The sequence below is a fragment of the Platichthys flesus genome, chromosome 6 (assembly GCF_949316205.1).
Source record: "Platichthys flesus chromosome 6, fPlaFle2.1, whole genome shotgun sequence".
Classification (NCBI taxonomy): Eukaryota; Metazoa; Chordata; class Actinopteri; order Pleuronectiformes; family Pleuronectidae; genus Platichthys; species Platichthys flesus.
In genome coordinates this window covers 9,271,490-9,297,515 of record NC_084950.1, presented here as the reverse complement: position 1 = coordinate 9,297,515, position 26,026 = coordinate 9,271,490, and the positions used below count along the sequence as shown (strand labels likewise).

The 26,026-nt window shown below is 40.8% G+C and overlaps 1 protein-coding gene across 2 annotated transcripts in view; it reads left to right on the top strand.

Annotated features, from left to right (window-relative positions):
- The window catches only part of shank3a (SH3 and multiple ankyrin repeat domains 3a), a 175,690-nt gene that overhangs the window by 29,108 nt on the left and 120,556 nt on the right, over positions 1-26,026 (top strand). Inside the window, exons 1-2 of one of the 2 annotated variants that reach the window (XM_062390465.1) lie at positions 18,099-21,360; positions 21,528-24,036. In XM_062390465.1, the coding sequence (XP_062246449.1) occupies positions 23,737-24,036 (300 nt within the window). In that variant the 5' untranslated portion in view covers positions 18,099-21,360; positions 21,528-23,736. Of the gene's footprint in view, positions 1-18,098; positions 21,361-21,527; positions 24,037-26,026 lie in introns of those variants that run through there. The other variant, XM_062390464.1, reaches the window with a different exon arrangement.

Sequence of the window (26,026 nt, the reverse complement as noted above, 5' to 3'; positions counted from 1 at the left end):
GCTGCTCGTAGATCAGGCAGCACATTGGAAGTCAAACACGGTACAACCATCATGCATTGTTGCTTTAAGCAGTCCTCTCAGTATGATATTTCAGTGCTAAAGCAACACTCTGGTGCTAACATGTTGAGTTTTCAAATCATACAACCCTATCGCGCCGGTGCTTGGCTGTTCACACCGGACACTGAAGCGATGCTGAACCACCAGGCAGCGCTAATAATATCACCCGTTGATCCAGTAGATTAAAAGCATATACTTACTTGTTGCTCCAACATTAAGCAGCAGCGTCCCAACATTTGTCTTTCTTGGTGTTGTCTTTATACAACATGTTCCGAGGATCATACAACTCACTGTACTTCTCCACTTCAATTATTAATTTAATGTCAAGCTCAAGCCTATGTGGAGAATACGTACCCCCCCCCCCCCCCCCCTCTCTCTCTTTATCTGTATCACTGCTTGTGTGGCTGTAGTGGATGGGCAGAGGGGGCCATTTAATAATGTCATTGGTCAAATTAAAACTCCAGGACAACAGAAGGGGACTTCAAAGTATGGGATGCATATTTGATCATTTATATCATATAAAATATGTCATCGATATATAGTTTAAAATTGTTTTTCAGTGTGTTTCCTGGTGCGATACACTCGCGTCAAGCGCAAAAAAAAGACTCGACACCGAAACGATCTCTGCACGTGGGAGTGGATGGGAGCCAGCTGTAATTTAAGGCTTGGCGCTGCGCTGAAGCGTCGCTTTGGCATCGCTTCAGCGTCCGGTGTGAACCCGGCGTTATTAAATAACTCACAATGCGTTGCTTAACATACGTCACATACTACGTTGCTCTGATTGGTTGTAGGTCTATCCAATTGAGCGAAGAGGAATTTTATTTCCTGGTCAGTTGAAACACGCCCCATAATCACAGCCCAATGGAGCGGTCTCAGACTCACATTCTGACTAGAATTGTGAGTCTGACATGGCAGGCTACTTATTTCGGTTAATTTGTGTAGAAAGTGCGAGTCTTGATTTCCGTGCTGGCCCTTTTTGCGTCGAATCTGCTATCTGGGGCAGTTAGGAGACAAGGAACACAAGCAGCAAGGATGGTGAGAAATCTGAGGATAGAGATAATATGGAGATACAAGTCCTGTCTCGTTTCAGTCCACATGGGGTATGACTCAAAAACAAGATGGACAAACAATATCTGTAGTTTACAGCCGCCATCGTAGTTACTGTCACCTCCCCCAGTCTGTCCCCCACCACCCCCAAACTACCCCGAAACTCGAGACCAGCCAGGTGAGATGACAGCTCACCAAAACCAGGATGAATAAGACTAGAGGTCCGGACAACAAGGTGTGTGTGGAGCAGCTGTCAAGTGTGTTTATATCTGTCAGGTGTGTTTATACATCTACACAACCTCTCGCTGAGGATGCCCAGGATCTGGAAGACATCTCGCATCGTCCCTGTGCCCAAGACGGAGCGTCCCAGTGCTGCAGACGTCTTGGGCCCGGTGTTTTTAATGTCACCTTTAAGAGGATTGTCCCCCCCGCACCTCAGGCCCAAAGAATGGACAAATTGCACATTAACACAACTCTCATCCCAGCTCCATATTGCCTTTTTATATGTTTTAAATAGCCTTGTGAATATATAGAATTATCCCTACTTTTCTTTATATTTCTATATTTACTCATATTTTTGTCTCACTATATTTTCCACTTGAGCTGCTACTTTCTTTATTAACATCGACCTGCAGAGATGGAGAGCCCCTGTTCTCCACCATTTTAGACCTATGCATGCACGAGTTCCAAACCCACTAAGAGAAGTGAACTGAACATCTAGTATTCATTCTATCATCATCAAGGCAGAATATTAATTCCAGCACTCTATGACAGACAAATAAATATACTGGTGTTATAGTGAGCAGCTTTAAGTAGCACTCTATATCTCCACTCAGATTTCCATGGCTGTGCCCAAACAAAGGTCAACAAAAATTCTTCAAGTTTATGTTTCCTTGAAAAACAAACAAAATTGGTATAAATAAAAATTAAAAACGCTATCTATATCTATGTAGATATAGATATCAGTGTCTGTATATTTGTATTTGCATGTGTGCAGGCATACAGGTGATTCATGTATTTTATGTAGGGATATGTTTAAACGTAATCAATGTAAAAAAATCTATACCCACAAACATATAATAGAAGAGAATAAAATGTGATATATATAGAGTCTGACATTTGCATACCTGGAAAACCAAGAGAACCAAACTGGTGGTGCATGCACCGGCCTAAACTGTGGTTCCATGACTCTTGCATGTGAACATCTGGAACCGTTCTCCGGCTCTGCAGCAGGACGTATCTAAGACACTTTCTTGTGCTTCTGTGTCATTTGTGAATTTCCTCTACAGAGGATAAATTCAGGCACATCTTATCTTACCTTATCTTAAATACATCAACATGAGCAAGACATTTTCTTTTTTATCGTTTTATTTGGTGCGATACTTTCATTGTGAGGACATTATTTTTTTTTTATGATGATTTGAAAACAAATTGTAAATCCCTCCATTAACCTTGACAGTCCTCACAGAAGGTGAAGAAGGTAAAGTCAGCTCAGTTGCTGGAGGATGTTGGCGCAACTGACTTCTTCTTCGTCCTTCACAACCACACAATGTTGCAGACTCTGACTTCTCATGCAGCCCCGTCTCCTTGGGTTAGGGATCAGGGAGACCATTGGAGAGTGAGCTCAGTTCTGGAAAACAGAAGGTTTATAGCATTGGAAGACCTCATCACAAGTAACCCTGAACTTCTCCAGCTCTTCTTGGAGATCGTTCTTCTTCTTCATCTCCTCCTGGAGCTCGGTTTTCAACTCATTCATGTTGGTTGCATGAGTTTGGCAGACCTCGTGATAAGAAGCTTTGAGTTTCTCCAGCTCTTCTTGGAGATCGTTCTTCTTCTTCTCCTCCTGGAGCTCGGTGTTGAGCTTCTCCTGATTGGTTGCATAACTATGGCAGACCTCGTGACAAGAATCGGCGAGATTCTCCAGCTCTTCTTGGAGAGAGCTCTTCATCCTCTTCTCCTCCTGCAGCTCACTCTTGACCTCCTCCTGGTTGGTTGTATGAATTTCGTAAACCTCGTGAAAAGAAGCTTCAAGCTTCTCCAGCTCTTCCTGGAAATCGTTATTTTTCTTCTTCTCCTCCTTGAGCTCGGTTTTCAACTTCTCCTGATTGGTTGCATGACTTTGGCAGACCTTGTGATGAGAAGCTTTGAGCTTCTCCAGCTCTTCCTGGAAATCGTTATTTTTCTTCTTCTCCTCCTTGAGCTCGGTTTTCAACTTCTCCTGATTGGTTGCATGACTTAGGCAGACCTCGTGATGAGAAGCTTTGAGCTTCTCCAGCTCCTCTTGGAGATCGTTCTTCATCTTCTCCCCCTGGAGCTCGGTGTTGAGCTTCTCCTGATTGATTGCATTACTATTGCCTACCTTGTGACAATAAGAGGCGAGATTCTCCAACTCTTCTTGGAAAGAGCTTTTCATCCTCTTCTCCTCCTGGAGCTCACTGTTGACCTCCTCCGGGTTGGTTGTATGACTTTCGTAGATCTCGTGAAAAGAAGCTTCAAGATTCTCCAGCTCTTCCTGGAAATCGTTATAGTTCTTCTTCTCCTCCTGGAGCTCGGTTTTCAACTTCTCCAGGTTGGTTGTATGACTTTGACAGACCTCGTTATAAGAAGCTTTGAGGTTCTCCAGCTCTTTTTGGACAATGTTCTTTTTCATCTTCTCCTCTTGGAGATCGCTGTTGAACACCTCCTGGTTGTTTGCATGACTTTGACAGACCTCGTGATGAGAAGTTTTGAGCGCCTCCAGCTCTTCTTGGAGATTGTTGTTCTTCTTCTTTTCCTCTTTGAGCTCGGTTTTCAACTTCTCCTCGTTGTTTGCATGTCTTTGACCGACCTTTTGATAAGAAGCTTTGAGCCTCTCCAGCTGTTCTTGGATAGTGCTCTTCTTCTTCTTCTCCTCCTGGAGCTCACTGTTGAACTTCTCCTCGTTGTTTGCATGTCTTTGACAGACCTCCTGATAGGAAGCTTTGAGCTTCTCAAGCTCTTCTTGGAGATAGTTCTTCTTCATCTTCTCCTCCTGGAGCTCACTGTTGAACTTCTCCTGGTTGGTTGTATGATGTTTGTAGACCTCATGAAAAGAAGCTTCTAGCTTCTCCAGCTCTTCTATGAGATCGTTCTTCTTCATCTTCTCCTCCTGGAGCTCGGTTTTCAACTTCTCCAGGTTGGTTGTATGACTTTGACAGACCTTGTGATGAGAAGTTTTGAGCTTATCAAGCTCTTCTTGAAGAATATTCTTCTTCTTCATCTCCTCCTGGAGTTTGGTGTAGAACTTCACCAGGTTTGTTGTGTGACTTTTGCAGGCAATGTGATTAGAAGCTTTGAGATCCTCCAACTCTTCTTGGAGATGGTTATTTTTAGTCTTCTCCTCCTGGAACTCAGTGTTGAACTTCTCCTGGTTCATGATGTATGCCACCTTCAGCTCCTCGTAATCTTTCTGAAGATCTTTCATGTTCTTCCTCTTGATGGTGTTATTTACCTGAGAGGCGATCTTTGTGGCGCTGAGTGCTTCTGGATTGCTGTACTTTTGTAACAGCTCCAGCTCTTGTCCTGTTTTCTTTTCTCGGTTTATGGACCTTTCCTTCAGCTTTTTTTGTTGAAACAGCTCTCGTTTGAGCTCCTCAAACTCTTGGCCCAGTTGGATCCTCCAGTTGTACTCTGTTCTGAGGTTTGCATTCTCCTTGGCCAGCAGGTCTATGAGGTAGCTTATCTGACCAGACATACAATAGGAGTTCTGCAGAATCGTTGCTGGGTCTTGAATAGTCGCCACGTTTTGGTGAAAAAAGCCGTTCATGACTGGTTTTAATCTACTAGCTTGAAATAGAAAGTTATAATTATACTGGACAGATTTCTGATTAAGTAGAAGTTTATCCCTTTCGTCTTATTTTGCTATGAAGGACCTATCAATGGAACCTTTTAGATCAAGGGCATGAGCCTTCAATATATAGAACATTGAATGTATCTTTAATCTGTTTGTGATCTTAGTGAGTCCTTTTACTTTACATGTATTTTGGGGTCTTTTTATAACCTTTATTGTTTTTTTTTTTATAGGACATAGGCTTAATTGTGAAAACAGAACAGAGAGAAGGGGGGAGGACATGCATAAATGGCAGGGGGTTGGAGTCTAAAGGGCGTCTGCGGGTTGAAGGCGCCGGGACATTCCATTTTTACATGTTTCCTTTCACTAGTCATATTTCATCACAAAATGCAAAAATCTAGATTAATAATCATGGATTCCACCAGTCCCCTAAATGTTTTATTATTCTCATCAAGAGCCATGAATAACTGAGAAATCAGTGAAAATGTAAAATAAATCTTTTGTCTCACATTGTTTAAGACAATGAAATAAAACTGTGAATCCACAATTACTGCTGGTTGGAAAAGTCTTAAATATGCAAAAATGTTACTTACAAAGTCTTATTTATATTTAGCTATCTATTCTAATGTTCATATATATATTTGCCAATATATTGGTATATTGAATTTTTACTCCCCACTATCAACATTGCCATCTACACCAAGAGTCCACACAGGACGGGCTCTCAGGTTTTAGTTTTTGTGGACAGAGCTGGTCGGCTCGGGTCTTAACCTAAACCTAAATCTAGCCCTAACCTTAAAACCAATTCTTAACCTTCAAACAGTCCTTTGTATTTATGAGGAACAGACAAAATGTCCTCATAATTATGGTATTGGACACAAATTTGGCCTCATAACTATAGATAGACATGCACACGTTTTTCAAAATGATGAATCTGACCCGGGACAAACGAGAGCCCTTTAAATTTCCACGATGGAGGAGGCAGAGCGAGATTTGAGGCTCCATCATAGCTCTGTTTTTCAAATAATCTGTTTTCTCAATTCTTTCGACAATAATTAATTGACAGAAAAACCCGTCAATGATATGAATTTCTTTAATGTTTCATCTAGAGTAGCAGGGCTTCATCTGATTGGACAAATATATTGACACGCAGAGTGTGAATGCGTGGCCCATCGAACACCATCTATCGCAGTTTTTGCCGCCTACACAAACTAGGGCTTCGTTGTAGCACTAACGGGGCCGAGCCCAGGCAATTTCCACTCTGTTGCGGTCGGTAACGGATAAACGCTTCACTTCCTGTAGCCAGTAGGTAGCGCTGTGGTTTTAAGCTGCGGGTGTGAGCATTCACAAATTAAATGGAGGATGTAGCTCCAGGAGATGAAATCAGAGGCTGAGCACGTTAATGGATTGTGAGGCACAATTGCATAGAATTCGATTATGTGTGTTTAATGCCGAGGACACATACGATGAGCTAATATGTTTTTGGTCTGATTAATTAAAAAAAATGAGGCACTGTCTCACACACACACACACACACACACACACACAGAGGTAGCACTTAAGAGTTCTGGGTTTTGTGTAGTTTTTAACGCTGCCAGGTGGTTTATGATAAACTTGAAATTTGGATGATGAGCGTCTTAGTGGAAACTCCATTAAAATGTCCTCATTTATTTGACAGATGAAACCCGCCTCCACTCGGACTCTTAATGTGAAGAGTGTTCACCGCTGCTGCGAATGTCTTTTATCTATCTTTTATTGTGTGAATATCACTCTGAAGTGTTACATTGATATTTGTAAACGACTTCAAACTTCTCCTGATGCGTTGACCTTGAGTTTCCAGAACGGACTAACAGGAGACGACACTGTGAATCTCAGCTGCTCTTTGATCTGCTCGTTCTCTCAGAGTCGTCATCACAAACAGATCAAAGCCTGTTGTTTACTTTACTCTGTTGTTTACTTTAGTCTGTTGTTTACTTTGGGGCTCCATATTGAAACATTGAGCTGTTCAGGCTTGGACTCTAATCAGGAGACAGAAGTTTGGTAGTGATAGGACAATGCAGAGTGGAGTTATAACATCGTCTCCTTTGGCGAAGGACCATCATTCGCCACACATCAATGTTTACACAGTTAGAGGAAATGTCACAATTCTGACCTTGATCCAATGACTTGACTGAGCTCCTTTGAGCTGTATATCGTAAAGCAGCCAGGAGCAGTTCATCAAAGTATAAACCATGTCACTTCCTGTATTCACCAGGGGGCGCTTTGTTTTCATGTCATAATTTCTGTGTAGATGTCATCAGGCCGGGACACTTGTCTTACATGTCTAGTTTGGACTTGATTGGGCCGTGAGGGTCCGAGATACAGAACCTCGTGTTTTGATGGCTTTTAATCAAACTTTGACGCCACGCCACTGTCACACGGTGTGACGACAAATAGATCTTTAAATCAATTTTTATCTCCATCTTGTTGGGATGACACTCATCTTAATTTGAAGTTGATATGATGAAAGCCCTGGGACAAGTATGTCAAAGTAAAAATGGTGAAAATGGTCAGGATGGCCACTATATGGAAAATGGCCGGCTCCCGTGGTGTTTTTCATAAGGCCCTTTGAGACTTTTATTTCTGACTGGTCGCGATACACCTGTGTTCCGCTTTTGGTGAAGATTGGTCAAAGGGAAACCTAGAGGCTATTTCCAGGGGGCGCTGTTGAGCCATTTTTCCGCGCCCAATTCAAATTACTCCAGAATACAAAAATATCCGTAGACCTTGAATTTACTTTTTGAGCATTTCTAGAAAAATGTTTAAATTTCAATGGGGCCTCCCACCGTTCGGTCCTCGGGCGCTAATCAGAATATTTCAGTTTATCATCCTCTGTTCTTATTTCGTAGCCTGGATGCCAGACGAACTTAGCCCTGCCCGCAACATTTGAGGTCGGGAAGTTTGGTCTGGAGTCGCTCCGTTGGGGAGAAGTTATGCCCGACCGGGCCAATCAGATTGTCAGGGCGGGCTTTATAGATGATGGACAGATGATCAACGGTAACGTAATCAACCACGTCATCAGAGTGCCCTTGGGTTGAATTCGTTTTCAACAAACATGCCTGCCGCTGGACAGCTGAGATGTGTAGATGCTGCCATTGAGTCTGTTTTAGAAGACATCGACAGCGCATTCATTTTGAAAGAGGAACAGAGAACGTGGAAGCGACGCCAAAGCACCGCACCGCGCTAATCCAGGGTTCCCACGGTACCTGGAAACCATGGAATTTATTTTTTCATTTTCCAGGTTTGGAAAAGTCATGGAAACTGAACAAAAGTGAACACTTACATGGAAATTGAAACAGTTGTCCTGGAAAATTGTATTGGATGATGTGTAAAATAGTAATAAAATGAAACTATTGAGCACAGAATTAGGATGAGTTTATAAAAACCCTTTACATGTTAACCGCTTTTACTGTAGATAGAAATGGATGATCCCATGTTGTAGAACATCCTCTTGGCATCCTATCTGGTTTATTGGATGTTGGAATTTGATCAGGCAACTTGGTGATATGGACTTTAAAAGTATAGTTTTGGATTGGTGGACTTCGAGAACAATAACCGAGAAACATTAATCGTGATCTCAATAGAAGGGTCAAATACATGCTTTTACCAGCCAACACGGGAGCCTTGACATCTACAGTGAAACTTCATATGCAAGTTTATCCTCAAATGTAAGTAGCTGTGTTTTAACTGTGAGGTAAACCTGGGTTTATCCACGTTAGCTGGTAAGCAGTGCAATCTTGCTAGCTAGCTAGCTGCAACCTGCTAGCTAGAAGCTTACACTAGAATTGTTGAGGTAATTTTTACCTTGCTTTTAAAATACTAGAACTATGTTTGATCCCCATATGTATTTCACTCATTTACTTTTCCTAAAACCGTGTTATTCACCACGTTTAGGGGAGTTTGTTTTGAATTTGGATTCATCAATGATGGTTAGCAAGAACATGCAGTGCAATCTTGCTAGCCAACATTCAGCTTGCTAACTACCGAGCTAGTGTTGGCCAGCTTGCATTGCTAGCTAACTACCAATACATTTTCACATTAGGCTGTGACATTACTTCGATACTAGTTGACATGACCAGTCTAGTCTTGATCAATTTTGTAACATTCATTCTTACATCTACTTTTAGCTATTTTGTGATTTTTCGTTTGTTTCTTTAAAAAAATGATACTACTTAATAGGAACATTTTGGGTGAGACATTTTTGAAAAATCATTGATCATGACCAAACTGATTCTATACATCTATACTGTTAAGCTTAGCTTACTGGTGAGGTTGCTGTACTGAGGAACCAAAGGGGAACCAGCCTTATGTTTTCCCATTTAGGTTCATTAGTTTGATTTACAAAAGCTTTTACAGAGTAAGAGTAGGCATACTACCCCGGCTACGTAAGACTCATAATCTCAAATGTGTGATGCATTACAGGAGTGAGTGACAATGTCACGCTGCAGATTCAGGATGAGGAAGAGAAGAGGGAAGATGAAAGAGGAGAAGAAGAGAGGATACGAGAGTAGAGGACGGCAGAGGAAAAGGGAGAAGAGTGGAGAGGAGTTGAGAAGAGTAGGAAGAGAAGACAGGAGCGGACACGAGAGGGGAGGTGTGGAGAGAAGAGGACAGGATGAGATAGGAGAGGAGTGGAAGAGAGAACATATATCAATCCCAGTGCTCATGTGTCTCAAAGTTTCCGTTCAATAAATGATGGTTCATATACAGCTTGATGCATTATTTCATGCATTGATATATCAATAAGACATAATCTCTAAGCATTTACAATGTAGACTTGACTGGCACATCTTTTAAATCAAGTAAGTAGTCAGGTGTCCTAGGGGGTTGTGTTTGTGATAGATCATCACTTAATATTGTACCTGGAAAATCAGGAGGTAGCATGGAATTTTTTTTCAAGGCAAGCGTGGGAACCCTTTTGAATGTTTCTTAGGATGGCACCAACTCTACACAGAAAGGCCATCTAATGCTTGTTTTGTAAAATACCTTATTTCATCAAGACAAGACAAGTGTATTCAGATAGCACAATTCAACATCAAGGCAAAAGGCATCATGAACATTTTTAAAAGCAACATAAGAAAATCCAAAAAACATTAATAAACACTCTTAAGAATTAAATACTAAATTCCGTGGCAAACAGGAAAGTCTTCAGGATTGATAACGTTGCAGGAGATGATAAATATATTTTGGCCCAAAACCATTCAGTGCCACAAAAGACTTTTGACTTTGGCAGACAGACAGGGAGCTGGTGTAAAGATCTTAGAACGAGATTGATATGATCCATTTTCTTGATGTTATTGACAACTCGAACAACAGCATTTTGAATTAGCTGCGCCTTTCTGATTGATCGAGACCTGTGAACACACCATTACGATAGTCAAGTCAGAATATGATAAATTAATTTAGCAGTTACTCAATTCTAAATCTCATGAGACATAAGTCTTTGATCCTCAATATTTTCTTAGGGTGGTAATAAGATGATTTTGTAATTGTGTTATTGGGTCTGTTGAAGTAAACGTCTAATTCTATGACTACACCTAGATTTCTGGCTTGGTTTGTGGTTTTCACTTTACAGAAAGCTGAGCACTGACCTAATCGTTCTTCCCTATCTCCAAAAACAATAAACTCAGTTTTTATCTTTGTTAAACTTTTGAATAATCTGACTTTGTTCAACGCACTTAGTCAATGCGTTTGTTGGTTATGTAAATTTGTGTGTCGTCTGCATTATTTTCATTTCTGAGCGAGTGGAGGTATGTAGATGTTCAACACAAGAGGCTTACAAATTGAGCCTTGAGGGATTCCACATGTTATTTTTGTTCCCTCACATGCGTTATTACCTATAGATACAAAATAATCCCTTCCTGTAAGTAAGATTCAAACTAGTGTAATGCTGTGCCAGACATACCCATCTTCCAGTCTGTCTACTAATATACTGAGATCCACTGTGCAGTACTGAGATCCAGTAAGACTCTGGTCTAAAACTTGACTGGAAGGAGATCAAAACTGTTGTTTTGTGAATAAGGGTTTTCAGCTGTTGGAACAGAGCTTTTAAAATTATTTTACCCAAAAAAGGGAGATTTGATATTGGCCTGTAATTGTGCATTACTAATGTGCCTAGAGTGTCCTTTTTTAAAAGGGGCTTGATGATTGCAGTTTTCAGGGCTTTGGGAACACTCCTGAGAGGAGGGACATATTGACAATTGTGGTATTATTCACAGATGTTATGAAAAGTGGTTCATGAATTGCGGACACAAGGCTAAAACTTTTTGCAGCAAGCAGCCTTTGCTGAAGAGGATATGCCCTTTAGTTACGTGTAGCTGTTCTGCTCTACCATTTTCTCTTTTCCCATTACTCACAATGTTGGGGACGGGTTGAGCTGAAACACTGTTTGCTCCCAACCTTTATCAGTTTTTATATCAGTGAAGATGACAGAGAGGAACAGTGAAAATAGGGGATGTTGCAAGAACGGACTACTACTTTAACTACTTGAGAATCCCACAGCAAGTGTCGTCGCTGAGTTTTGATTGTTCATGTATGTTGTTTTTTCATGTGTTTGTCCACATCCCCAGAGGTTAAATTTGAACCATGGGCATTTTGCATGCATGTTATCAGCAGTGGTTTTCACCTGGCATTAGGGCTGCTCGATTATGGAAAAAATCATAATCACAATTATTTTGGACAATATCAAAATCACGATTATTTAAACGATTATTAATATGTGCCCTTATTCTGAAGTCTATGGTTTATTTTTTTAATTATTCAAACCCTTAATGATGGCAACCCTAACACTCTATGACTGATGACCGGCGCGGAGAAATGCGGTTCCGGTCTGACTGGTCTGAACAGCCAGGCGGGAACGAGCTTGAGAATAATCGAGCAGCCCTACCTGACATTCATGTATAATGTGCCCCAACTATTCAGCTATAAGGTTGCCTGACTTTAAGATCTTTTTAGTGATTTTTCGAAGCATGATTTCCCATATCAGAGCTCTAGTCTGATGTGTCAAGCTGCCACTTGACTGGATCGTGACCCAGATAGTGTGTCTCTGACAGATGTAAATCAATAGTCATAATAGCTCAGGAGTATATAGATTGCTAAGTCATGGCTTATATCTCTGGTTGAGAATGATCTAATGGGTTGATCTTATAAAGAGTGGCTTACCTTCAGTCAGTTTTATATTCAGTCTCTCCATGTACTGATAAATTAGAGGGAACTAGTGATGCAAATTTTAAGCCTTAATCCATATTCAGATGTCCTTGGGATGCACAAATTTACTCCCACTGGTAAAATGCCGCTATATCAATTGGAGGCACAGTGTTATACAGTTAATCACCTTTGTGTTAATTATGTTCACAGCATGTTTATGTAGTTCCTTGTCCTCAGTTTTGCATCCGGTGATAGATATTAATTAACAATCATTTTTTTCCTTGTATGATGATGATGATGGAACATGTATATCAAACAATATTTTAACTAAGTCTTCAGACTATGAGAGGTAAGAATACCACCTAAACATTATAATGAAATAAAATATTTCTATGGCTTTGATTTGGAAATGGGGAACAGGATGTCTCTTTACTAATGCAATATAATACTCACTCAAAACAGTTTAAAATATCTTGTTCTTCCAATCCCATAATTTATATGAGTAAATAATTGCTCAAATAATTGAATTAACATGTACAAATATATGATCATGTATTAAGGCTAAAACCACAAGCATTTAATTTATTTGTATATCTCTACATCAGCAACAGCCAAGGCTGGAGTTACAATATTTGGATGTTCCCCATGTTCATCTTTTCATTCAAATGGGAAAACCCAACTATCTGGGAATGCAGTTTGTTAGTCTAATAGTTACAAAACCTGATTCCCCAGTCTCTCATATATTGATAGCATTAATTTGAGCCTGGCACAGTGTCATCCTTGACCTCCCGAGGTCCCCAACCTGCCTTATTAGAACTGTGGTGGTGTGTGAACAGATAAGGCACTGCATAGTATGAAATGCGTTCTAATTGGCTGACAGGTTTTATGAAGTTCTCTCTGGGGAGCCCCATTGATTATTAAAAGGCAGGCAGCATCAAAGAGCCAAACCGACACTCCAGCAGCAACCCTGGAAACACAGAGATCAACAGATCCCAATACATCCACAAGTTTCTGTGGTCGTAGAGAGAGAATTTATAAAATGAGAGACAGACAGTGCAAGATTTTCTGAGAACAAGAGGATGCAATAACTGCAAAGATGGGAGGAAAATCATTGAGGATGCAGTGGAGGAATGGATACTGGAACAAATGACTTTACACAAACCCGTCTTCTTTGTCAGCTACAATCTGATTTTTATTTGTCAGAAGTGATCATGTATGTCGAGGAAAACAACATACTGTACTTCTTTTGGGGGATTTCCTGAATGTATGCAGGTGTTGGTGTCTCCAAAAGAGATTTTTTATACAAGCTAGTATTAAATATATCCTCTCAGCTGTAGTGATGCAATTCCCAGACTCAAATCTGCAAAATATTTTCTGACCGATTGTAGAAATAGCCGTGTCCTTAAATGTACCCTTTGCAGTATTTGAAAAAAAAGGGATGCAATAGGTTTTCCATGACATAAAACATGTTTCACTTCGTCACTTTGTCACATTTCCAGTTCAGTCTGCAGCAGTGATGGATTGAAAATCCTCAGAAAAGGACCTTGCAAAGCAGGATTTCTACCCTTGCAGCCAAATCGAGACAAATATTGATATTATAACGCATAAAGGGCTTAACATAACGCTGCTGTGAGCCAAGGAATATCACTGTAGTTTTCATGTATGTCTGTTTTGTTTGTGTGAGAGAGGAGGAGGAGTGGGGCACATCTGCTTGCTGCATCAGCCCATGCACCATCCAAACTGGATAGAGACTGTGGCTCTGGGAAATGGTGCAGCTACTGTAAAGTATTGATTCCAAAAGCTTTTAGCGCATGGCTAAATTTCCATATGGGGATTTTGCATGTGGCCCTGTGCTCTGGATGGGTCAGGTCCTGTTTATGTTTACAAAGAGTGACTAATCTGTGAAAGATGATGACGTTAAAGCATCAGCAATGTGAATTCACACTGCCCGTTAGATGAAATGGACGATGTTGTGGCTTGAAATTCCTCCTCTCACAAGTTCCTGCTATTAGGGTTTTACACTTTTGACAAGTTGAGCATTGAGTGAAGACTGTGGCCATGCACGGCTGCACTATCTTGCCATCTCCTCTGGCTCTCCCTACAGAGAGAGAGAGTTCTGGGACTATCATACAAAAGTTGAAGAATTCTTTTAAAGTAATCAACTGCTTATAGTGATGAATTCGGTCCAGGACAGACAAGATCACTAAGCTGTTTCCATTGTACTAGAATTTTGTCAGAAAGTAGCACAACATTTTATGGAGGTGTTCGGCTCGTAATTCTAGATGCAGGAAAAACCCTGGTCTGACATTTTTTGGTCATACAGAGAGAGTAGAGTACTAAGAAATGTGGTTCAAATGTGAAGGGTACCTCAAACCTAATTGCAAAGAAACAAAGCACGCATCTTAAACCACAGTCTCCCTTTTTGTTTGATGCTTCTCAACCTTACCAATAAAGTACCCTCATTCCAATTCACTATGAGAGAGGGAGGTTGCAAGAGAATGGAAGACGGAATGAATAAAATGTTGTAAGGGACGGAGAGATTAAATGTGTGTGTGTGAATAAATGTGGCCCCAGGTGACTCTGGTTTGTGAGTGGCCATGACATTTGCTTTACCAGGTGTAGAGGAGCGTGAAGCATACTCTGATAGGGTCTGTGAACAGTTATCACATTTACTCCAGGCTATGTGGATGGTTTGTCAAAGCTGACTGTGCGTAGTGCTCTCCCTCCCTCCCTCTCTCCCACCCTGTCGCCAGCCCTACCACCCTCTTTTTCGGTTTTCACCACCTCCCTCCCCTTTTCTTCTTCGCTCCCTTTCTCTCTACTTTTTGCTTGACCTGCTTACTGTCTCGGCCACATCGTCTGTCACCCTCTCTGCTTCATGCAGTCAGCCTGCTCACCTTTATCTTCCTCTTCTTACCTCAGCACCTACCTCTTTCTTTCTAGTGCATATATCTTGGGGGGGGGCGGGTAAAGCTGGCTGTGGGCTTGCAGTGGGTTTCAGTTGTGCTTGTGAAGGTGTTCATGTACAGTATAGCTCTACGCCAAGGACTTATGAAGCCCAGTGAATGTTTCAGATACATACATACATTGCACTGGATCCATGCACGTACTGCTATGGTCATGAATTATTCACTTTGTTTTCACTGGGCTGGAGCGCAAGAGATGGGGTGAGAGGGGGTGGGGTGAAAGAGATCTGAGTTTAGGAGAGAAGAGGCAGTAGCTGTTAGCTGATGCATTGGAGCAAGCCTCCTTATAATTCTAGTCCACTCTCTTAATGTTCCCAAGACATGGTAGCTAGAAAGAATCTGGACTGCAGTGTTAAAGTGTAGGTACTCATAGATGCCAGATGTTTGAATGCTCTGTTACCAGCCAAGTCCCTAAAGAGATATAAGACGTCACTCTACACCGATTATTAGATGTGCAAGTAAACGTTGTCACTATACGATTAAAGAGTGAGATGGTAAATTATCCTCCAGCCCTGGGTAAGCCAATCCCAGGGCTGGAGGATACTACTCCTCATTGTCAAGCTGGATAATTAATCGTACTCATTTTCAGTTCAAAAACTGATGCAGTTGTGATAGAAAATCCGCGCATAACTTACGACCTCTGGCTCAACTTCAAAACTAAGCGAGCCCATTAATAGTGAAACTGCTCTATCTCTCTGTATCAGTCCCGCCCTCACGTGGTCTATATAAATGTTGTGCACACTCAGCTGTGAGGTGAAGTTCTGCCAAGTAGAGGTGGTGCTTTTGTCTTCAGTGTTAATAAATATCAGCAAAATAATTGAAGATAAAACACATCAAGAACAGCATTGATTGTACAGACAGAGGACATCCTCATTAGATGGGCAAGTATACTTTGGAAAACAAAGTTGGCAGAAACTTAAAAAATTGCTGCTTGTACTGCACGCCTTATAGATGTATATGGGCTTAAAGACTGAGAACCCCTTAATCATATTTGTGTACATTGTGGTTTTTAAATTAGCTTTCTAAGATATATCACAAACACATTTAACAGGCAATGTTAAATGTGTGTGTGTGTAAGGGATCAAATCAAATGTTAATTTTTACAGTTTTCGAATATCTTAGAACACCACTTTTATTTGTAAATGTGCCCTCTGTATGAATAATTTAACATCTATCACAGTAAGGTGTAAAAGCCTGTGAAATATGTAGGTGAAAATTAAAAGTAAAGTGTTCTGCAATCAGCCCCAAAGCTTTGTTCCCTTTTTCTTCTCTCCATTTGTCCAGACAGATAACCATTTCCCTGTAAGTAGAACTTTTCAAGTGCTGTAGCACACACAGTTTATCGATGTATGATGCATTTGTTGTAATTGTCGGTAATCCACTTTGAAAGTACACCCACATGCACACATAAATTCTGCATGTGTACCGAAAGAATGCAGCGAGTCCACGTGCAGGATTAATTTTGTTTATATACTGAACCGAAAGGCCCTTAAAAGGAAATTCTCGGTTCGGAAGCATGTACCGTTACACCCCCTAATGGAGACCCATGTGGCAAATACTGCAAGAGCAAAACTCACTTCATAAACTGTGAATATTGAGCTACACTACAGGGTTTTGGGTTATAGTTATCAAATTTCCTTGCTCTCTAGACCTGGCAAGCTGCATCCACTTCCAGGTACAGTGATCTGCTAAATCCTCTAATGTATTAGGGCTGTCTGCCATACTCTTTCTCCAGTCCTAATGGGATTACATCGTGTAGTGTCCAGCAGTGGCATGGTGCTTACATGCAAGTCTCTGTAGTGCAGGGAAAATACACACAGTCTAACTTCTGCTGGGTGAAAAGCACATTTAGCCTGTGGTTTTCATTTTGAAATATGTTTTAACCATGCAAAGAGGTTAATTTTGTCAGCCGAATACATTTCCACAGAGTTTGTTTACCTCAGCTGAAATCAAACACTTGCCATCAAAGTTAGCTGTTTGGTATCTGTTTTGAGACTCGCTTGCCAGTTAAGTCTTTCCAAATGATTGTTATATAAAGTAGAATAATTAGTTTTTAAACTCTTTGCTCATTGATCTCTGCAGGAATCAGAGGCCTTTCTGATATAATGAGGTGATATTTTGGCTAAAAGTCTCATCACAGGAAATCCAGCGACACACTGACAATTAACAAGAAGACCGCTTTCAGAATCTCTACCCCTTTTTCTCTATCTCACCTTGAGAATAGCTAGAATAACTATTTTTTGTTTAATTGTTTTGTGGACTCAAGCACTTCAACCACGATGAATTTTCATCTATCCCTTTAAGAATGCATGTTGGATTTCACCAAACCTGGTTGGAATATTTCTTGGGGAGGGTATCTCCAGATGCTAAACCTTTGGAGCAGGTTGGTTAAAGGTCAAGGTATTCCATATATCTCTGCAAATAGCAGCACTAGAGAGATGAACGAAGGCTTATTGATCAGAAAATTGATCGTCATCATATTTCAAATGATAAGGGATGTCATATGGTATAGTAAAATATAAACTCTTGCCACCAATAAAATATACAGCCTTATCGCCATCATCAAATGCTGACAGAATGATGTCATTATAAGATGGTATTACTGCAATATCAAAAAGTTGACATTGTCTGATTTAGTTTGTATATCCTGCAACATTTTTGTGTGCATGCATCAGCATGATTCAGCTCAACATTTTCTGTGTAACATCAGCCTCAGAGATATCACCATTTGTATTTTCCCTTGCATCCTTATCTTCCCTGTATAAGAAAACACTGTTGTTGTGAACATAAACAGTGAGGACACTAAGAACACAATGGAGCATATCATTGACTCTACGCTCATAGTTAATAATTTACAGTCCTGCCACAAATGTTTTGTGGCAAATCTTCCTTGCATGAGAACTTCTCTTGCTCAAATGGTGGACTGTGCAGCGTTCAGATCATTTATTTACTACCACAGCAAAAAAGTGAAAAGTCCTGCATGTGCTATCTGGAGATGGAACGGTTCACGACTAAATCTGTACTGAGAAACTGTTAAAATGCTGCAGGGAGAAATACTTTCTCATTCATTGCGCTGTCAACAGTCAGTCAGTGGTGATGTCTTCTTAAATGTTTAATCGTATTAAAAGTATTGAATATTGAATAAGCCACACGTTTTGCAGGGTTTCCTCTAACTGTACTTTTACGCACAAAATATATATAGCAAAATACTGCTTGAACGGTCTCATAGAGAAGCTCCATTTCTACCAGGGAGAGGTGATTGGCACAACTGAGACTAGTTGGCCAATCAACTCTCCCTCGATTCAGAAGGCAGCAGCTAAGCGGCCAGAAGGAGATATGGAGACACAGACACATGGGGGGAGAGACACACGAGAGAGTGTTGAGAGCTTAACTGAAAAGCAAAAGATTTTCAGTTTAGTTTTGAATTTGAGTTTGCCCCGTGTGTTCTGAAGGAATAAAGTACACTGAAAAGTGAATGGTTCCTCTCTGGCTTGTATGGTGAGAACCCTGTGGCATCAACATGTGCCACTAGAAGAAGTTTTGGCTAAAAGAACAACATGTCTTTAATTTGGAACTGTATCGGATACAATAAAGATGACCTGTTACAAACACAGGTACCATGCAAGTCCTAACGAACACTTGTGGTAACCACCAGAGGAAACACAACTAATCTCCATAGCCACCTACAAGACAAGCTCAGAGATCAGCGAACAGTGTAAGAAATCTTCTGTAAGCAAGGCAAACCTACTCACGTTAAGTCAAGTAGCAGCAAAACAGTCCAATAGTTTTGCAACTCCTAATGGAAAAACCCCAAAGCGCTACAAAGAAAGAACAGAGGCAATCTGCTCTCACTTGATCTAATAAACACTCATCACAAGTTATCAGTCCATGAAGTAACTTACGGTTTGTTTGATTCGCTCCAGAGTTTATGAGACTGCATTAAACATCATGAAAAATGACTAGTGCTGTCAATAGATTAAAATATTTAATCGCGATTAATCGCATTTATGTCATAGTTAACTCAAAACTAATCGCGATTAATCGCAAATTTGTATCTATTCTAAATGTCCCTTCATTTATTTTGTCCCCATAATTTTTTTTCAACATGGACAAGTGGATTGGCTTGCTTCATGGAAATGTTTTATTTTATTGAAAAACATCATTGCCAAACAGGGCGCTACAAAATAAAATTATAAAGTGCACATTTCAGGTAAACAAGGACTCAGCCTATAGTGCAGTTAAACCATGGCTTAATATTTTCTTTTTTTCAAGTTTGCTGTGAACATAGCAGTCAGGCCTCTCAAACAGACAAGCAACAAAATAACAAACAGACAAAATACACAGGCAAGTGTCGGCCTACTTTGAAATAAATTAAACACCGAACTGTGTAGGGCTATTTGAGTCCTCCCAATATTTGTGGGAAATGTATGAAATAAGAAGTCCCTGTTTGTTAAATAAATAAAAACATATAGCTGTAGCCTAATAGCTTAAAAATTTATATTTTAGTTGGCGAAATATTAAAACAAAAAGCGAGAGCAGGTCAGACTGGAGACGAACACAGATACTGAAGCTCGATAGAAACCAACTGCAGCTTCTGCACTGATCGAGAAGCTTCAGCGCTGATCTCTGATCAGCTGAGACCAGAGAAACTCTGTGTTTTCACTGTTTCCATAGTTAAGAAGCAGTGAGTCACTGAGCTCTGATCTCACTGTGTCTCTCTGAGCGAGTGCGCGGGTGCAGGGGGCGGGGCTACAGTGCGCTATCTGGAACCACACAGACACACACACTCACCCGTTCCTTGTCCTTCATGACGGCCTGATACGATGATGTTTTGTTGTGACTTAGTCAACCAGCAACATGCAAAAGCGTGTGTCATACGGCGAAAGAGTGAGAGTTGGCAGCTCTGCGTTAATCTCGCGATAAAAAAATTAACGCTGTTAAAATGGGTTTGCGTTAACGCCGTTAATAACGCGTTAAACTGACAGCACTAAAAATGACTCAACATTTTGTTCTCAGTACAACACAAGACGTGACCCAGGACTGTGCGACGCGCAGACATGATCCAACACCATAAATTAATGACTAAACACATAATCATAAGGTTTTTATCTGAATCATCCCAATAAACAATGGAACAAACTAACGTGAACTTGTTCATCTTCATCTGCATGAACTGAATGAACTAGTTAATTTTAGGTGTGAACTGGCACAACACTGAGTATAACTAAATGAAAACTTTATAAGCTGTGTTATCCAGACATTTCCCATAAATGCATCAGTGAAAATATAGCGCTTGGATTACGTGAGGTGTTAGCCAGCAGGGATTTACATGATGACCGGCAAGTGAATATCACCACGGACAACGGCACCAACATTGTGAAGGCCAACGAACTCAACAACTGTGTCAGGCTTCAGGCTACATCTGGCCATCGGTAAGTGTGTACATGGCTGGGGGAATTAACCGATCTGCTTGTCACTCTAACGATACTGTATCATTTAGTCTTAGTTTTTTGCAAATTGAAAATGTATGATTATTTGTTGATATTGTCGTGTATTCGTTAGAGTAAAACAAAATATAATATAACCATTTTGTGTGGGAGGGGACAACGGTTGAAGGGAGAGGAGAGGCTAGAGTGGACAATACACACATGGAAGGACACATTTTATTGAAGTGATGGTGTAGGGTAGCTTAAAGAGCAAAGTGAGATGGATGAAAAATGAACAGCAGAGGCTTTGTATTGTATAGCATGTTGTTATATAACCTATTGATTTTAAGCTCATGCACACACAAGCTAGACTACTAAATGGTAGGGTGTTGTAGTCTTGCTCAAATGTTGTAGTATCGGTATTATTAGTCTTCAATTATTGAAGTTATAAAACTAAGTTATATATTGCAGTTGATGTTTTTTATATGATTTAATTCATAATTGTGTCTTCTCCCCACTAAAGATTATGGCTGCATTGCTTGAGCTACTGGGCTTTGCAAAAAGTTGACGGGACATTTCTTCCACAGCTGGCAATAGAAAGTGGCACAGAAAGAAGCACAGCAGGAGCACAACCTCCCAGAGCACTCGCTCATCACAGAATGACCCACTAGGTGAGATTCCAGGCAAAAGATGATCGAAAGAGTCCTGGAGCAGCACTGGGCAATATCTGACATTTTCCCCTCAGACAGAAAATCCAGGCTTTTGGTCCTTAACTGGCAAGACATGAATTCAAGGCAGCTGTATCAGCAGTGAAAAGGTCGCAGACATAATGATCAGGGTGATGTCAGAAATGGAAGCAACAGCATGGAAGGTAATTGTATCATAGTGTTTATTTGACATGAGGGCTGGTGATAAAATATTTCACATACACTAATCAGATATCGCATGATCTTGATTGGAACATGACATTTAACATATTATGCAGTGCAAAATGAAGAAGGAATTTTTTTCAAGGCTGTATTCTTATATCTGTTCTAGGACAGAGGCCCCACTGACCCAGAGGCCCAGAGCACGCATTCACCCAGTGCCACTCTGAAGAAGGCAAAATACATCACTGGCAGTTTCTTCAAGACAACCCCAGTCACTTCCTCATCTTCTGTCCACCTGGAGCAAGCTGTAGAAGCTGAACAGCTAGTTGCTGTCCCCCACCCCACACAGACAATGAGGTGGATCCTCTGGCTTAGTGGAAGCTCCATCCAGTCAGCCTCCCACAGCTGAGTAAACTAGGGAGTTTCTCTATACACCTGCAAGTTGTTCACCCTCAAAGAGAATTTTTGTATATCAGGAATTGTTTGCACCCTTTACTCTACTTAATCCCAATTCTCATACCCCGCCTACTCGGTAGCTTTACATGCCCCAAAATGTGGCTAGTCAATTGAATGTGTTGTTTTATTTAACTTGACCTGTTCACCCAATCTATATATTACACCTTTTTTCTTTAATGTTAGATTTTTAGTGAGATATTGGATGATTTAAGCAGAGTATTAAAGTAGAATTTCAGAGGGTTTTAACTAGAGCTGTGAAAAATAACGCGTTAACCCGTTATGATTAAATTACAGGATTAATTCGTTTTTTTTACGCATTTAACGCATGCGCAGAAGGAACTTCCAATTCCGCAGCCTCTGCACTAGTCGCCGCTCTAATGCAGTCAGACGGCAGCTGCTATTCAAACAAACAACATGGATAATTCTGATGAACCTGAGGACCTTCTGGATGGAAAGATCGTGTTCCAAAAAAACAAAGATCGAACATTCAATAAAACCAAGGTGATATGCACACTCTGCGGGAAGATGTTATCGTTTCCACCGCAACGTGAAGCATGCGTTGGTCAGTGAGGGGAGTTCAAGTGGAATGCGCCAAACCAGACTCATTCGCAGGACACATTGTGCAAAAGAAGCGGTAAGCTTTACTGTCAGAGAATTTGAACAAGTTAGTTTGCCTCACCAACTGGCTAAAGAACGACTAGCTAAGAGGGCCTTTAGAGGCATTAGATTGTGTCATGGTGTGGTTAATGGTTGTTTGACAAAAAATATAAAAAAATTCAACCATCCTATAAAAAGAATGGCTAAGAAGCCCAAATTATTTTTGATTTAAAAAAAAAAAAAAAAAAAAAAAGTTTTATTCAACCACACAATGGCTAAGAAGCCAGAATTCTGTTTAGGATGAAGATTATATTAATGTTCCATATGGAATAGCAAAGAGAACTGATAAAGAACTGCTGAGTTCTAGCACCGTTGTTTTGTTTATTGATGAATATAAAAAGAAAACATGTTAAATGTTTTTCAGTCTTTTGTCATAAATCTTTTTGTTTTCACAAAAATATACCGAGAAAATCAGTAATGTGATTAATCATGATTAATCCATAGAAACCTGTGATTAATTTGATTAAACATTTTAATCATTTCACAGCCCTAGTTTTAACTACTACTTAACTACACCCTGGTGGTGGAACAGAAGTATGAAATAGCATAATATTTAAATACTCGAGGTACTTGAGGTACAAGTAGCTCAAACTTCTACTGGAGGACAGTTAATCATTAAATGTACATTGTGATTTTCCACTAATGCATGACAGTCATAAACCATATAATTGATTTTGGATGACGTTTTCTGTTTAGTCCCAGTGTACAAGGCCTGTATGATGAAACATAAATAAAACATTTAATAGAAAGAACTCTCAAAAAACCTTTCAGTTTGTTCTGTGTCTGTCACTGTTTATCCATCTCTGGGGGGCATCCCTGATCAAATCATTGCCTGGTAAAGTGAAGCAGGAAGGCCAAACCCAACCAAACAACGATCTGGACAAATACCAACCAGCTTCCCCTGCATAGCCTGGACTGTGGCTCATTTCTGCAAATTGCCTCATGATTATCTATTGTGCAAATCACAGATTAGAGTTACATCATTTGACTCTATTCTATCAATTGTCTTGCTTTATCTCAGAATCTGTTTTATTTCCAGTTTCATTTGTACTTATATTCTCTTTGTGTTTTTACCACCTCCTCTTTGCCCATTCCCTCTCTGCCACCCTCCTTCTCTGCCTCTCTCTCTCCCTCCCTCTTGTTTCTCGCAGGCAAATGATGCACGCTGCAAGCTTAGTGTGCGTGTAGTGTGAGCGAGAGTCATTGGTGTGTGTGTGTGTGTGGAGAGAGAGAGAGAGACATAGATTGAGCCCCTAACACAGAGCATGCCTCTGCGTCCGGCAGCCGGCAAACATGAGCCACCCAGCCCTCCACGGCAGGACCAGCAGCAGCAGCAGCACACATACTCACACACACACCCTCACACACACACAGCAAACGGCAGCCGGGGGGCCAGCACTGACAGCAGCAGCTCCCGGGAAGAGGACAGCGGCGTTCCTGTTCCTGACGGTGTTCCGGCTTTCTGTCCCGGTGCACAGCAGAGCCACAGTGCAAGAGCACCCATGGAGGAACCCACAGGCAATACTGTGGTCATCCGCATTGGTATCCCAGACCTACAACAGACGGTAAGAGCTTGTTCTGTAGCCACTGCTGGAGAGAGGAAAAAAGAGAGGGAAGCTGCCTCTCTGACTGGATGCTTTCTTACATCTCCCCATGTCTGCTTAATGATTTTTTTCTCATTTTCTCTTTCTTAACCATTCTTTCTTTTCATCCCAACCTTCTTCTTTCTATTTTCCTACTCATGTGTGCTTTTGGTATGCACACTTAGTGGCTGTATTTGCCTGCTGGCTTCTGGGGGTTCCGCTCCCTCTCTTCTATTCCACTGATGTCTCGCTAATAAATCTACCTCTTCATTAACTGGGCTTCAGCTGACTTTGACAACTGGCCACTTAGGGTGAGAGCTGGGGAGGCTTGGAGGGGAGAGGGAGAGAAAAGACATCCAGGATAGACAAGGCTATGAGAGGCATTGTAAATCCACAAAAAGACACAAAGTATAAAATCAAGACCGTTATAACTGAATTGTGAAACTTAACCTCACCCTGTCTGTCAGTCTCTGCTGTTGCTCTGTGCCAAGAGAGAGATTAGAGCTCACGTTTGTCTGACTAAAATCTTTGCCCAGCAGTTCCCCTCAGGATGTAGTCTGTCTTTTTCATATGGCATCCAGAGACTGTGACATTGATCCTTTCTTTATTGTCCCATTTTCAGTATAGAGCATGTACTCTCCCTCTTTCACAAAATCCCTTCAACCATTCTGAAGTGTGTCTGTCTATGTTCATTATCTGCAGAAGGTGGTGAGGAACAGATCCTCAGTTTCATTTCATGAATTTTTCAGGCTTTGCTATTGTAGTATATTTGGATTTATCTTTTCTTTTGTATTTCCGTAATTTTTGGGTGATTACATCAGCAGCCATTTTAATGATATGTCATCTGGCTATACCTGTTTTAAGTAGTCGCTTCCTTACTGTTAAATGAGGACAATACTCCCATTAAAATGTACTTTACAAGTCGTGTTTTAATGATCTTGAGTAGACATGGTGTGGAACTGCAAATAAATGCAGAGAAGAAACATTTTAGCCATAGATGGCTGGAGAATCAAATGAATTTATCCACATCCCTCTCCCTGTAGCAAAGTAGCAAACCCATAAGGTCACACTATTAGAGAGGTACCACATGACTTGTTCCATGCAACAGCACAGCATTAAGCTTTTTATTACTAATGTGTGTCAACCAACCCCTCCTCTACTGCTCTCATATTTTAACTGTTGACATCCCCGCTAATGATATAGTGAAATGCAGATCCCGTCTTTAAGACAACTCACTGCAAACTTGTGCCGAAGTCCTCAGTCTGTGTCTCATTTTGAATTCATTTCGTTTCATTCTCCAGATGCTGATGGTGAAAGCAAGTGACTGTCTGTTTGTTATTGTTGATTACCTCATTGTTGTTGGCTACTTGGCTGAAATGACCCATTGTATCCTAGTGAAGCTCCAGCACTGCATGCCAGAAATAAAGACAGGACATAAAAGGAGAGCAGTTGAAAAGAAAGCAGAGAATTCCCCAAAGGTGCTGCACAATCACTGTCTGTGAACAAAAACGGTTTTCAGTCAAGCTCACCCACACGCACTTGCGCGCTCTCACACACACACACACACACACACACACACACACACACACACACACACACACACACACACATACACACACAGACACACATTATCGTACTTCTGCAGTTTTGAGGACACTTGCTGTCAAAATGCATTCCCACCTAGACCCCTATTCTAACTATTTAACTAATTCTAGTCCAACCCAACCATAGAAGAGACACACACACACACACACACACACACACCTTCAAGTGCATGTCAAACTTACACCATATAGACACAAAATCCTAATGTATACATTAGGGATGGGCATAATTAATCGACGATCGCTTAATTGATCATTAAGAATTTCGTCGATGAAATAATTTTTTCATCGAGAAATTCGCTAATTACACATTTGACCACGGGGGGCAGTGTTTGAAAAAAAAACACCATAGGCCTACTCAGTTACCG